We start from the raw sequence: 15,801 nt of genomic DNA on the forward strand, positions 1-15,801 counted from the left end.
TTTGTTTGGGTTTGTGTGTGTGTGTGTGTGTTGGTTGGGGTTTTTTTGTTACTTACATATAATCCAAAATGTTTATGCCTCTCAGGAACATATACTAGGACAAACACATAGTAAATACTTGAATCTCTAGTATTCCACAAACTGGATCACTCACACAATAATCAAATATATAATCCAGTTCATAGATGCAATCACTAGAAACAAGACAGCAATTTTAAAATAATTTAATAGTCTCTAAACTACTGCAGTTCTTGGCATCCATCTTTATAGTTGTCACCATCATTAATTTAATTTGTTCTACTTGCATTTTTAAATCATGCTGAGATACAATATACTAATATATCTTAATAATCATACTTTTAAATAAGCCTATATGAAGTGCTTTGTTTGATACAGAACTTTGTTACTCACAGGTATTACAAATATCTCACATCAAGCATTCCAAACTCAACAACAAACTAAAATGTTACTCAAAATATTTTTCCCCGTGCCACAAAATAGTTTTTCCCCATTTCAACAAACAAGTGGAGATATTACAAAACACACTTATCACATCTGCATCGTCATCTCTGATTTCCGAATCTGTGTATCTTAGAAACAACTCTATTACTTTATACAACTGTAATGCTTAAACTAACAGCTTTTTTGCAATAAAATGGATGCAATAAGTAAAGAACTCAAATAGAACCAAGCAGATTCCCAGCAACTATGGCAGAATACTGAATAGCAGTAAAACTGGACCACAACATCAATAAATACACAACTAGTATATAAATACTGAGGTGAAATCAAGCACGTAAGATCACGGAGAAAATACTCAATAAGGACTTGTTTTTCAAGATATAAATTAGGATCCCTAATATTAATGCAGGGTAACAGCATACCAAGTGTAATTCAAATTAACTACTTACAGCTGAAACAGTAAACGGTTTCCAGCCAGATTAATGTAATTGGATGAGCTGTACTACCTTCTGTGTCAGCTAGTATTAAATACGGCTTTGCTGGAAATATCTTGTCATATACTGTCCTTAAGGGTTAAAGCCAAAAGATAAACTCAGAAACTGCACATTAAAGCACTATATAAAACCTATCTACCATTGTTCCTACTCAAAAAAGTTAAAGCAATGACTGCTATTGAGAAGTGTTCTTTGCTGGAAATACTGGTTATGAAAGCCTGCTGCAGCATTAACATGGAAGCCTTCGGTAACACCTTTTTAAATAATGTGATGTTTTATACCATATAACTGAGATAAACCACAGCTCATACAAAGCCCAGAAGAAAACAGAAAGCATGCCATACTGCAAAAGACCTTCTCAGAAATAACTTTACATAACCGGTACTTCTTCATTGCTAACTTGCAATGCTAACTCTTTGTCTACTTTCCTCATAAAACAGAAGTTAATACTAGGCAGAAGACAGAAACTTACACTGTTGAAGCAACTGAATGAATTGTAACTCTTAAGAGATAAAAGACTATGAATAGAAACAACAAAAGACGATAGTCTAAAACTAAAAATGGAGCAAGTAAATTATTAGGAACTTCTATCAAATAAAGGTAAAAACCCTTGTTTTCATGAAAAAAGAAAAGCAGAACTTCATGGCAAAAAATTGCTTAGTATGTTAGGGTGCCATTTCATGGAGCTCATGGAGCATACTTACTACTGCATTAGCTTTGTTTAGTAGCAGAGAATATTGAAAGGATCCAACTTCAAGCAAAGCCTTAAACTCTTTACTTATGACAGGAATATACAGATTTTTATTTAGATTTTTCAAGTGCCCTCATCAGCTCTCTACAAAACACAATAACATCTCAAAATAAAATGGTGTCTTGCCACAAGGTTACACTGCATACTATATTCCTTTGAGGTAACTGAAATCAACTGGAAATAAACGAAAAATTTGCAAAATGCTCTCAAAGAAGTGCTCTAGAACTCATCACTTAATGAACAAAAACCTTTTTACACCATATGAAACATTGTTTTATGTTGATTGCTTTAGGATGGATGAAGCCTGCCGAGTGTTCTGTCCTTCCTTTGTATTTTATTATTGTGACCAATAACAAGACAAAAAACCCCAGAAGTTTAAAAAAATGCATCACTCATTCCTCAATATATATAGCCAGAACTGAAAAGAATGTATTCCACAACAGACTTACAGTGAAATGAATTACTCAAATGTTATCTATAAATTCACTGAGTTTATTAACAAGTTTGAGAGTACACTGTATTAAGAGAAATTAACAATCTAAGAAAGCCAGGAAGAAACAACATTATGTAAAATTATGCTGTCTTCCTAACAGAGTAACCGGTACCCGTCCTGAAAGTATCACAGACAACACCAAACACCTATCAGGTTAACTTGGTGATACAGGAGCCTGATCCTCTTCCCACAAATGACCAGAAGTCAGCAAAAAAATTTTCCAAATAACCTAATGAAGAAAAACAGTCATGGAAGCCACAAGCTTCAGGTTTGACCTACGGTCTGATTATGCCTGCATGATAAAAGTTTGAAATGCCAAGTACAAAGTACTAGAAACAGTCTATCAAGATCGTAAGAAACATTTACATATATGGCCTTTTGTTAGAAATCCACTGTTCTCAGTTTCCCAGCATCCAGTATAGATAAACTAGTAGCAGTACTCCCATCTAAGGTCTATATAAAGATGAAACAACAGCCCTCCTTTCAGAATTAAAACTTGACATTGAAACTTGTGTTTGAAGCACTGATATTCCACGGTATCTAGTTACTGAAAAAAGCATGAATGCCAGCCATTCACTACTATCACCTTCAGTTGATTACATAGTTTCCCCAAAATTGCACGGCATTTTATACAAATGATGTCAAGATGTGTTCATTACACAGCCCACAATTATAGCCCCACAGTATTAAATCACAACATGGAAAAATGTTTTATTTAACAATAACTAAGCATAAATATCACTAGCATCTCATCTTTAAGACTTTATTTTAAACCTGTAAGAAAATTACTTCAGTTCAACTATTGAAACTTCAGTGAAACCAAATTATATCCCCTCAGAACCAAAGTAACTGAAAGTCACCGGGTGCTACGCCACAAAGAGCAGCTAGCACACAGCCTGTCATTGGGTTTGTTTGCACTTACCAAGGTTTTACAAGACTCCAATTCCAATCCAGTGATTGAATGTTTCTTCCAGTAGAAACTTCTTAGTTAGACAAAACTACTCCTACCTCACTATTTCCCGCTCAGGAATGTGTAAGATAAAGCTGAAACTCTGGGAATCACACTTGTATCTTTCAAGGGCTAGGCTAGTGCCAGAGGAACTGCAACACTGCTCTGAGGAAGAGACAACCATTACACTCCCTCGCACCAAAGTAAAATGTTTCTTAAAAAGTCATTTAAGAAAGTTGTCCTTATTAGAGAGTGATCAGTCACGAGAAAACTTTATCAGAGCCTCAAACTCAGGGAGAAAGGTTAAAAAAATGTAGGTTATATGAGTGCAATACTACAGCAGGAATGAGAATGTGACAAGGAACACAAAAGGCCTCGCAGCTTTTACAAAACAAAGCACCAATCAAGCTAAACCAAAACAAATAATCCACAACCCTTACTTCCGTAGTCTCAAACCCAAAGACTTAATCAGACCGCCACACCTCTTGCTACAGAAGCAAATATTTGAGTATCATACAAAGAGTCGAGATACTTCACAAAATTGCCTGGCTTGCTTCACATGGTGACATTTCTATGCAAGTTTCATGGAACTATACTTCTACATTCATTCCCCTTGCATTACTTATGAAGTAGAAAAATCCCAGGCATTTGGATTTGCCTTGCAAGTTACTATTTACTTTCAAGAAACAATTTTTTTCTCTTTTTAAAAAATGCCATCTACTTAGATATGAGACCTAACCAGACACTCTAGTCAGGTTTTTCCCATTTTATTATCACATGCTGAAGAACCTTTCAACACAAGTTCATCCTTTCCCCTCCTCCAAACAAATTTGTAACATCTTGACCATATTACACAGATCTCAAATGTCATCATCTACTGTTTAACAAATGTCCCAGATAATAATAAACATAGCTATGAAGACAAAACTTTTAATTAATAGATTTAATTTAAAATCATTTGAGAGTAAAATCTGCACCATTCATAAACCCAAGTATAACCTATATCCTTGTTCTACTAAATCCCAGTTTACAGCAAAACCCATAAGCCTAAAAGAAATCCCATTAAATAATTAAAGAAAATAACAAAGCATGGGTAATTTTTGCTCATTTAAATAATACAGCACAACAACTACAATCTACAGGTAGAGCCAGGGAGCTTAGATGCAAAGTGGTAACTCAAGATATACTGCACATTTAACCACAGAAACACACTGGAGGGGCCAGACAGGGTGAAAAAGAAAACCTGTACCTTTCCTTTCACCTGAGCACTTAACTTCTTCCCTGAAACTCAAATCTATGTTCTATCCTAAGACTTGCTAACAATTTCTACACTATCTTTTTTGAAAAACCAGGCTCCTTCTAACCATTCCAATAGCTGCAATCTTTATCCACGCTCTATCCATCCAATTTCTTAATTACAGCAACACCCTCTTCTCTGCTATTGAGAGATCATCACTTCACTCACATTGGTTTCTTGAGTGTTATCTCTCCCTGTCTCCTTGCATCCTTCTCTATCGCATCAAACATGAGCTTCTTAACCTCACTTTCAAGGGCACTGCAGGCTGATTCCAGCTCTATTACCTCATTATAGCAAAGGATTACTGTTTTCTTTTCATGAGACTCCAACACTCCCTTGCATATTTCAACAAGTATTTCCTGCATCCTTTTAGGCTGCTTATGCGCTAATCCCCTGCAAACACCACAAAGGTCCACCCCGCTGCTATCCTTTGCTTGCAAGGCTTACCTAAAGAAACAGTTAAGATGCTGCCCTTGGGATCACTGCCCGTCATGCTGAACAGTATTTGGGTTTGCACACTGACATGTGGCAGGATCATTAAAAGACCCATCTTCTGCTGGAATTGAAAGTTAGCTGAATTGGGGCTGGTCTTTATACTCTGTATTTGTACAGAACGCAGCACAACACAAACCTGCTATGGGACTAACAGTTCTAGCACTATATAAATACAAGCAAAATACACTCCAACTATCGATTACAGATGTCAAATACCCTAAACATTTCTCTCATTGCAACTGACTTCATATAGTGGGGAAAACTGCAGGACAACAACTAGACGTTGTAACAGATAGCTGAACAGGGACTTTTATACACTTGTTGTAAGAAAAAAGAAAAAAAACTGTTAGGCATTAGAAACATTACAGCTCTACCAGAATATTCCTCTGGTGCAGAAAGCCAGCTGCACCATAGCACAGGTATTGCCCTGGGTTCACGCATATCAATTATTTTCCTACTGACAGCCACAAGAAAACACTGTGCCAGCTAGAGCAAATGCTTATTTGAAAACATCATTAGAAAAGCGAATCATTGTTTACCTTCTTTGAAAGAAATTAAGCACCTGAGGGAAAAACAAAGTGTGCAAGAAGCATACCCACATTCACAGAAACCCTCCTCCGCCAACCAGAATTTACAAAGTGAGGCTTTCACATCCACCTGAGTTGGGCACCCGTCGTAAGAAAAAAATCCAGCAATCAAATGCTGTCTTTCCAAAGGACATACATAGCACATAAAGGTCCAAAAGGCACACCCATTGTCATCACCTTCACTCACATCTGGTTCCCCCATATATGCCAAAAGTAAGACTGCCTCTCAACTCTCCAGTGCAATTGCTGTCATATTTCACAAGTTCTTCAGTACTTAAATTCAAGTGGATGCCATTTCATTGCACAATGTTGAAAAACAAAATTGTTTACTTAATATGGAACTACAAAAAAGCTTGTTGTACTATTTTTTGTGTACCAGCTGATGAGAAGTGATTTGCACAGCACCTGCCTCCTGAACAAATACTTGCTAAGCATTAAGCATTACATGAATAGACACTGCAAAATGGTGAACCTTCCTGTTAGTACACAGCAGATTTTACCCATTCAAGTGAAGAGTTTTTAAATGGTTACTTTGAGTAGCAAGTCCGATCAAAGACAATCAGAACAAGTTATTAGAATCCATTGCTTTTTGTGTTTTGCTTCTAACATTTTAAAACATTATACTGCTTTACACTTACACATTAAAGAATGCTGAAGTATTCTACAAATGCAGATATTGTAACAATATAAGTTTTATTTAATTAAAAAATCCAAACTTTATTCCAATTTTACAACCCAACTAACAGAGACAAAAAGTAAGTTTACTTGCCCAAGACCACACAAGCATTCCACAGTAAAGGCCAAGAAAAATTCAGGTCTTGAGATATTAGCTCACTGTGAGACTGCACTTCTCCTTTGAAAGATATAGAAAGCGACACAACTATGTACAAACCACAACACCAGAAAGCACTTTTAGCAGTCCAATGTCCTTTTTACTGTAAATAACAAAGCAGAAGCTCAGTTCTAACTAAAAAAAAAATAATCAAGGAAAAGGTATTCATGAATCTCACATGTCACTATTTCAGATTTCAATACAACTGAAATTAACAAAAAAATAAGTACACCTGAAATTAAGCCCTTTCTTGTCACTTGGCAGGAAATACAGTACTGCTGCCACTCCTCTCTTAGAATAGAACTTGTAGTTGAGAAAAACCAGCAACTCAGACTAACAAATTTATTGCAGATAATTCCATAAACAAAGTCAGTGTAGAAGGTCCACGTTTTAATGAAAACCAGAAGAATTCATTAGCATAATACTTTTTTTTGCTTCTCCTCCCATCCAGCTGAAGCACTGACATGCATCTGAAGACAAACTTCTAAACCTTCTGCCAAGAGAGCACTGGGACCGGGGTACGTAAACTCACTAGGGGCAAAATGAAACAAGCTGATTGGAATGTCAGCTTTCACTGAACAATTTGTTCACCAACGCAAGGAAAAAGCTGAACATTATCTGGACTTTGGGGATTCTTCTGCTACCAAAAAGAATTAAAGTTGCTGAAAAAGTATGCACACGTGTGCTATGAACAACAAAAAATTAATCTGAAATGTTAAAGAACTTCCCCTCCAAAAAAACAAACCAAAAACCAAACCAACAAAACCCCCAACAACCACAACAAAAACCCTCCAAAATTCTATTACTGGCTTTACCAAGCACGCTAAAAAGCTGCTCTGCAAATGTAAGGTCTGAAGTATTTAACTACTGCGTTAATAACAGAGTCTCACCCAGATCAATCCAGTGTTAAGAATTAATTTAAATACACAAATGAACTTTCAGACTTACCTCAGTAGGTCTGCAGCACCAGTGACAACTCTACACAAGCATTAACAGAAACCTCCTGTCTTCCAGTATTTACTTGTGAACTGCTGAAAGCACAAATCCCCTACTTGGACACACCTCACCAAGAATGGAAACCTGAGCACCCTGACAACACACTTTTCTCTACTTACGTTTCCTCATTTCCTCCATCCTAAGTTCCTAAGTTCCGACAGATTTGCCATTCCAAAGGATCATTATCTTGAAAGACACACACTTTAAAAAAGTCCTCTGCTAGGTTAAGATAAAAGTCCTTGCCATCTCAACCAACCTCCTGCTAGCCTCACCCAGGAAATCGAACTGCCAGCTGTAGCATCTAGAATCTTGATATAGGCAACTCTCAGGTTTTGTATTATGAGTAAGGATACTACACATGTTTTTTTACGTGACGGAAATATTTTTCCAGCATTCAGCATTTCCAGATTAGTGAAGTCCCTCATATATTCACACAAACTTCCTTGAAGAGCACAAACATACATAAGTGGGACCATAAATAAAAACAGATGCCATTTTAATAGATATCAGGTGATAAACAGTTTTCAAAACTGAAAAAATACTTTCTAAACAGATACTCAAGGGCACAAACATATGCCTTCTTAAATTAAATTATGTTCAACCTCAAAACCAAACTGATAAAGTCTCAAGCCAATGACTCACCCCTTCCTGGAAACATCAGTAAAAAAGGTCAGATGTTTATGAACCAGACAATTGCTGGAAAAATGCAGACAAACATTATTTCTAACTAAAATTTGACATAACTGTTTTCATTCCAGAGCCTGAAGTAACTACACATTCAATAGTCAAGTACTTAATCCTTACATAGCTTTCTATTTGGAAATCTCAGGGGTCTCACAAGGATGAGATAAGCTGCACCATACTCCTTGTAAAAGACTGTAGCCTCACAGCGGTTAAGCATTTTATCCAGTATCTTACCCATGACAGAGGGAATACATGGCCATCCTATGCATCTGGAAAACTCTGCAATTTCATACTTTAGCCACAAGACACATTCCTTGCACACATCTGCAGACCACAACAGCAAGAACACTGGATGAAAACAGAATCCATACCACTTGTAATCCTTGGGTTAATTGAAGGAGAAGTCTAGGAAAATAACCATCCAGGTTTCATCTCACAAACATCTACATATTAAACAGAATATTGCCTTTAACACAGTGTATGTGTTAGCACACCGGAAACGAAGTTTACACAAGATTAAGATTCAAAAGCACAGAAGAACTTCCAGATGGGATATGGTTTGATATTTACAACTGCTGACAATGTTTTTTTTAACTGGTTAAAAACACAATTTACTAGCATTAACAATACTAGTGACTACATAACCACACAGTCATATTAATTGTAGAGAAAAGTTTCTCAGTTTCAAACTGCCTTGAAAAAAATTTATTTAGCTAAAAAAAAATATCAAATTTTGTAATCTAGTAAACAAAAATACAAGAAATTATTACAACAGAAATATGCTACATAATACTTAGCTATTTTTTGAAGTCAGCTTTTCCTTATTTACATTCTGTGGATGTTTTCCATACAATTAAACTTGGTAATTTCTAAGATTAGACAACATCACACAAATTTATCTTCTTCTACAAAAAGAGAACATGATTTTAAAACAAGAAGGAAACAATGTCTGAAACAGGCATCGAAAGCGTAAGAGAATTTTTAACAGCTTTTGAAAAACTACTGAAGCAACTGAGAATTATTTAATATTTTTGTAAATAGAACTTGGGTTTAGGCATGGAATTAATTTTGTTTAAGGAAAGATTAAAAGAGCACATCACCAAATATACTTTGATCTTTCTTTGGTCCAACATAACTCATTTCCAAAATAGTATTCTACACTGCCAGTGGTTTCTTAATTATAAAAGATGGCGTGCATCTGGCCCCCAAGGAGCTCACAACAATAGTATCATTAAAACTTCTATAGCCTTTTTTTTTAATCATGAAATCTTCACACAAAAGCCCTCAGCAAAATTTCTGCTTTAAATATTTATCAAGAGGTGAGAAACAGATGGTTAGACTGGTTTTACAGACTGAAAACGCTCTGACATGGTATTCAAACTCTTTTTCTGCCAACTGCTATTAAGGGGTTCAGAGGTTCGAAAGACAGAATGTGCATCAGAAGTTGAAAAACATCCTTCCTGATTTTTTTTAGAGACAGCACAAACCCTTTAATTAATTTCCAAGGAAGCCACTTCAGACTGCCAATCACAGTTTTACTTGTCTCCACTCATTAAGCCAAGAACTTCATTATCAACTATCTTCCAGTCTCCAAAGCACAGCGAGCCTTTAGAATCAAAGCAACTGTACTACATATTCAATTTAGCTGCATAAAAACCCAAGACAACAATTACCAGATACATTTTGTTAAATATTCTACGCTAATGTTATTTGTACACTTTACGCCCATCACAAAAGGAACTCCAGATGTACAGAAACATACACACTGAACAGATGCTCATGCTGTGTAGATTCTTTAACATATCATAATCCATCATTTTCATCTCCAAATGTTTAGTTACTAAAAAAAAAAAAAAATCAATTTTAGTTCCATTCACCTATTCTTGCCTTAGATATGGCAGCTCAGTTTGACAAAAGTCAGACGGGCGCCTTACAAAGCAAGTACACAAGTCTGCCCAGGACTCCAATGTGTAAACCCTCTCACTGCCCATGAGGTGAACAGAAGCATGCTGTATCTGAAAAAAGCATGTTAAAAAGAAACTTAGAACTCTGAAAAGTGTACTGTATCTAAATAAACAGCAACAATTTTTTATTACTAATGAAGTACAACGATGCTACTTTGCAATTACGTGCCCCCTTTCATGAGACAATTACTGCTTTACAAACATTACCTAGGAAAAAGTTCAGTACTACAAACAGGTAAATTTAGCACACAACAGTCAAATTCTCAGAAAACATAATTTCAACTCGATTACAGAAGACTAGACTTCCCAGTTCTCACTACTGTTCTAACCATTAAGAGAATATTACCACGCAAGGCAGTTCACCGGAGTATCTTAGTTTTTGTGTGGATATACCATAAAGAATATGCTGCAGAGTGACCACAAAGGTAACTGCACTGATGAGAATAAAACTGTTTGTGGAATAATACTTCCAAAATTGATCAAAATTTTTTGTTGTGATAAAAAAGCATAAAAGGGGAACATATTTACACAGCATAGAAAACGTAGAATGAAATGGTTCTAATGACAGGATGGCTTAAATGAATCAACATTTTACTATTAATTGACATAATTTCATACAATGCTATCAAAGGAAACACAACAGGGAGCATGCTGTTCAGCCAGGACATACTGAAAAGCACAAAGTGCTTCAGCCTACTCAAGACATGCATGTTTTGGCCAATGCACATCCACTTCAGAGAATGGTGGTGTACTTAGCAGCTACAGAATATAAAGAATTAGAAAATACTGGCCCATCAAAGAAAATCTTTCCGTTGTCACATTGCTGATGTAACCATTTAATTAGCATATGCATAATTTCAACACTAGAACAACCATATTAAATAAGGACCATATAAATACCAGATAGAAGTTGCTTCCCTCATCCCCTGATTTTTCTTCTGGCTCCTTGTCTCTAAATCCATCCATGCATAGTTTTTACTTTATCAGAAATAGCGTAAAGCGTAAGACTCCAGGGGGAAAAAAATATAATCAGAACTGTAAATCAGCATAAAATACCAATAAAAAGCATGAAAAGATACAATTTGATAAGGCAGGATTAAGGAGATATTAAAATACCTGACACAAAATCACCGAATCTGCCTCAGTAAATCAGCAAAGCCTACACACGTATTTGCAAACTTTCTAAAAAACTATCATGTAGATACCAGTCTTAATACTAAAAATTTCCACTTTATGACTACAGGTGCAAGCGCTAATGAGGGAGAGTTTTAGGTTCAACGAGGTCTCCAGAAAACGTGTGCAGCTCTCCACAGCTGGTGACCCTTAACACCATGATTTCCTAGTACCCTGCTGCCATTAGCAAACCCGGGGCAGCTTGGGGTGCCTTCTGAAGCTGCACTGATGCTAGCAACAGGGAATGATGAGCTACAGTGGAACACACATCTAACGGTTTATTTACTCCTTGTTCAGAGCCCTGTCTTTGAAGCTTCACAAATGCTGGTTTTCCTTGTGTTTTTAACCTACGTTTAAGCTAATTTTTAATGAGTTTTTGAAATTATTTTTAATCTTTATTTGCTCAACACAAGTTGTTTAAACAACTAAGGTTTGATATTCTTCTCAACCTGTAAGAGAAACACTGAATATTTTTCCAACTAAGAAAACAGTCTGCTTTGTAACATTAACAGATTTTTCTAAGTATGATTAGCTTCAACAGAAAAAAAACAACCCATTTAAAAGGTACACTTTGAAGTGAAAACTTGTACTGTCACGGTCTAGTCATATAGTTACAAACAGACCATTTTATGCATAAGTTACCTCATTAGTGTAGAGTTGTAGGCATCGCCTGGTATCAAGCAAAAAGATGTATTAAATTTCGCTGACTTAAAACTGTTGCAGTAAATCTTTTAGCTTAAAATTCTGGCATTATTTCTTCAAAAGTAACACGTAAGAATTAGTGACTTAGGAAAAAAACCCATATAGTACGTCTAGATAAAATTCAACTAGTTTCATAAGACTGTGAATGAAACGCCTGTCATTAGAAGGAAGTCTGAGGTCAAAATCCACCTTTTTGTATATGTTCCTTAAGCACATAAGGAAGATAAACACTTTCTTACAAATCTGAATACAAGACAGACTACAAAACCTTAACTATCATTTACAAGCTGAACAAAGAAAATAGAGGCTCTAAAAACGAACTGAGATCAGTACGCTAAAGCGCTGTTTCCTAAAGTGATACATACATAAGTGCTTACAGAAAATTCAGGACTCCCCTAAAATGCAAAACCCCACTCTTCCAAAACACTGACCTACAACCTCTCATCTGAAGTATATACAAGCACAAGCTACAAAGACACACTTGGGCTACCAGTATAAATCATAGCTTTTACTTACTCCTTACTCTTAATATTACAACAGTTTAATATTTCAGTTTTGTTACAGCAGCGCTCTCAGTACTTAACAAGCGCATTTTATCTGAATTCTCAACATGCCTATAAATCCTAGTTAAGGTGCTGTAGAAAGCACTACAGTAACCCCTAAATACAGGCTTCTCCACGTAGTGCATTTGATGAAATGCTATTACGTCTTCATTTTGCATAGCCAGACAGGAATTTATTCAAGTGGCTTCAGGAGCTCCACTGGCCCAGCTCCTACAGCCCCCACCTACACCCTCAGTGCAATGCCACCCTGCCTGTGGCTCCCCAGCTCACCCGGGAAATAGGCGTCTCTGTGCTGAGCAATCTCCGCTCCTCTAGCGACCAACAGCCCTATGCTAGAATCTACTGATAGAGGAATTTAAATCAACTTCAAAATTAAAAAATAAAATAAAAAAGGTATAATACTAGGTACAATTTAAGGGTTCTTGACTAGACTCCAAGCTGCAACGTTTAGCCTTCTATAATTACTTTTTTCTGAGCCTAAGTATCCGTGCTTCACAATGTTTAAAAGCAAAGAAACGAAAGGCAGGCAGCATTTAAAACGGGGCCGTTAAACCCTCGTTACCAGACTTTTTTTGCCTAAGCTTTCCCACGATCGGTGTCAGCTCCAGTTATAGCTGCAGCAGCAGGAAATCTGACAAAGAAAATAAAACATCCCACAGCTGCCTGCGAGCAGACATCGCTGTGTTCGCTGGGGCAGATCCCCCGGGAAAAGCCCCTTCCCTGCTGCCCTGGGCACACCCCAGGAGCCCCGGCAGGAGCGGGGGTTTCAGAAAGCCCGAAGGCCACGCAGACAGCGGCGCGCAGGGGCCGTGCCTCCCCGCTGCCAGCTCTTCGGGCTTAAAAGAATTTAATGCTGGGCAGCGTCCCGGGGTGCTCCCGGAGACAAAGCCGTGTAGGAGCTGCTTCCAGTTAGGGAGGCCGCGCAGGACGCGGGGCTCGCAGGGCGACCCGGCGGCTCTCGGGAGGGGAGCGGAGCGGCCCCGCCGCCCAGTACGGGCCGCTGCCCCCGGCAGAGGCGCGCCGGGACCCCGCCCCGAGCCGCCCCCCCCCCCCCCCCCCCCCCGAGCCCGCCGCCGGCCCCCGCCGCCCCGCACCGTCCCCTCGTCCGCCCCGAGGGAGGCGGCGGGCGCACACAAAGAGGCCCGACCCGCCGTGACCGTTACCGGGCGGAGGGCGAGGCGGCGCGTGCCCCCTCACACACACACCCCGCCCCCCCCCCCGCCGTGAGCGCCATGGCCGCGCGAGAAGGCACGCGCTCACCCACACCCCGGACGAGGCGCTCCCCGACCCGCCGCTCCCGCCCCGCCTCAGCTCCCCCGTCCCCGCCGCGGCCGCCACCGCCCTCCGCCGCCTCCAGCCTCCCCCCACCCCCAGACCGCCAGCCGCCCCCCGCCCCGCCCGGTGCGCGCCACCCCAGCGTCGAACAAAGCGCCCCGGCGGCCGCCTCGGCTCCGGCCGCCCCGCGCCTGCCCCGGGGAAGCCGCCTCAGCAGACAAGGGGAGGCGGCGAATCCCAGACACAATGAGAGGCGAGCCGGGACTCACCCACAGCTCCGTGCCCCAGCTCATGGCTGCTTCGCGGGCAGCGCCGGCTCCAGCAGAGGCGACGGCTGGGACCAAGCGTCGGGCGGCGGCCGGAGAGGAGGTTCCGCCGGGCAGGGCCGGTGCCCCGGTCACTGGGGAGAGGCGGCGGCGGCGGCAAGCAACGACGTCGCTCCCAGCTCCAGCTCCGCCTGGCGCGGGGAGGGGGCGGCCGCGGAGGAGGCTGGGAGAGGGGCGGGCCCGCCGGGCGGGGGACGGCGCGGGGAGCGGCGGCACCGAGCCGCTGGCGACCGCGCGCGGCGGGAGCCGGCTCCCGGCGCCGGCTGCGTCGTTACTCGTTAACGGGGAGGAGGGCGCCCGGCGGAAGGCGGCGGCGAGGCCGCGGTGCTTTGTGTGCCGCCCGGCTGCGGGGCCTCCGCGCTGCCCCGGGAAAGCGCTGACTCACGGCCGGCGGGGCGGGCCCGCCCCCTCCCACCGGGCGCGGCGGCGGCGTTGGGTGGCTGTCGCGATCGGCCTGTCACCCCACAGGTGTGTTAGTCCGCCATACATCGGGAAGTTCGGAAATGCGAGGTGACACCAGAGGAAAAACAGCCTCGTGTGATGATGCAGCTGGATGAACCCCGTCTTCGAATGGCTGTTACAAGGAACAGCAACTGGAACAGGGGTGTGAAATCCTCCTCAGGGGGTATTTTTTTCCACCAAAGTGAAGCTACTAACTGGAAGCAAAGGCTTTGAAAGTCACCCAAATTAAATTGCCCTCCACCGGCATCAATTTCTGGATCTCCCTCTCATTTTTATAGGTTGCAATAAAAAAAAAAAAATCAAGCGAAAATACTGCTGTCTTGAAGTCCCTGTATCTTGAAACAAAAATGACTTAAATCCAATCATTTTTTTCATTGCCAAGTCACTTTTCAGGTAATGTTCCTTCGCATCATGCATATTTCAGGTTTAGTCGTATTTTCTGTATGAAAGGAATTGCAAATTCTTGTAGATAGTTATGAAATTACTGTATTACAATAACATTAACATTAGAATTCATCAAAATAAGCAGATAAGATCACAGATGGACAACGTGATTTCTGGAGTGAAATGTTTAAGCCAGCCACATCACATGAGAAATGCATTGGGGTCTGTGGGGATCCACAAAACAAATACACGTGCCAATGCTGCAGTGGCCCACATGGATGTTTGAGGAAGCCAGACTCTGAAGATTCAAATCCACACTTACAGCTGAATTCTGACACATTAATTCAGTTTGTAGATTGCATGCATTACTGAAAATATTCACCACGCAGAACACATGTCGAGGATTCAGCTAATGAATCCTCAGTAAAAAAAAGCAGAAATAAATACTAAAAAAATGAATAAATATATACTTGAATTCACACAATTTAGCATACCTTTCAGGATTAGGAAAAAAATAATTCCCATTAAATGCTGTAAACTTTAACCAACGTTTTGCATTGCCAGCAGTTTGCCACACACATTTATATGACTCTACAAATATAATCAGATATAATGAGATAACCTGGTTCAAAACATAATTAACTACAAATTAAGAGAATTTGCTCATTTTATATGCTTTTTAATATATCTCAAATATCTATGCTCTAACTTGCTGCTTATGTGTCATAATTTTAGAAAGAAGGATTTCAAAATGTTTAACAACACATTCATATTTTACTGTGCCTTAACCAAGGCTTATAAATGCACCCAACAATCTGGGCATCTGGGCACGTTTGGTTTTGGCTGCCTGATTTGGATTTACTTTTTTTTTTTTTTTTTTGTAAAAGCATAATTTTTAGAAACAAAGTACAC

At 40.0% G+C, this 15,801-nt stretch overlaps 1 protein-coding gene across 3 annotated transcripts in view; it reads right to left on the reverse strand.

The window, feature by feature from the left end:
- The window catches only part of FNBP1L (formin binding protein 1 like), a 59,564-nt gene extending 45,146 nt beyond the window's left edge, over positions 1 to 14,418 (reverse strand). The window contains exon 1 of one of the 3 annotated variants that reach the window (XM_055724919.1): positions 13,987 to 14,418. In XM_055724919.1, the coding sequence (XP_055580894.1) occupies positions 13,987 to 14,010 (24 nt within the window). In that variant the 5' untranslated portion in view covers positions 14,011 to 14,418. The remainder of the gene's footprint in view (positions 1 to 13,986) is intronic. The other 2 variants (XM_055724921.1, XM_055724918.1) reach the window with 2 other exon arrangements.
- Positions 14,419 to 15,801: the final 1,383 nt, after the last annotated feature.

The sequence above is a fragment of the Falco cherrug genome, chromosome 12, assembly GCF_023634085.1.
Source record: "Falco cherrug isolate bFalChe1 chromosome 12, bFalChe1.pri, whole genome shotgun sequence".
Lineage (NCBI taxonomy): Eukaryota > Metazoa > Chordata > Aves > Falconiformes > Falconidae > Falco > Falco cherrug.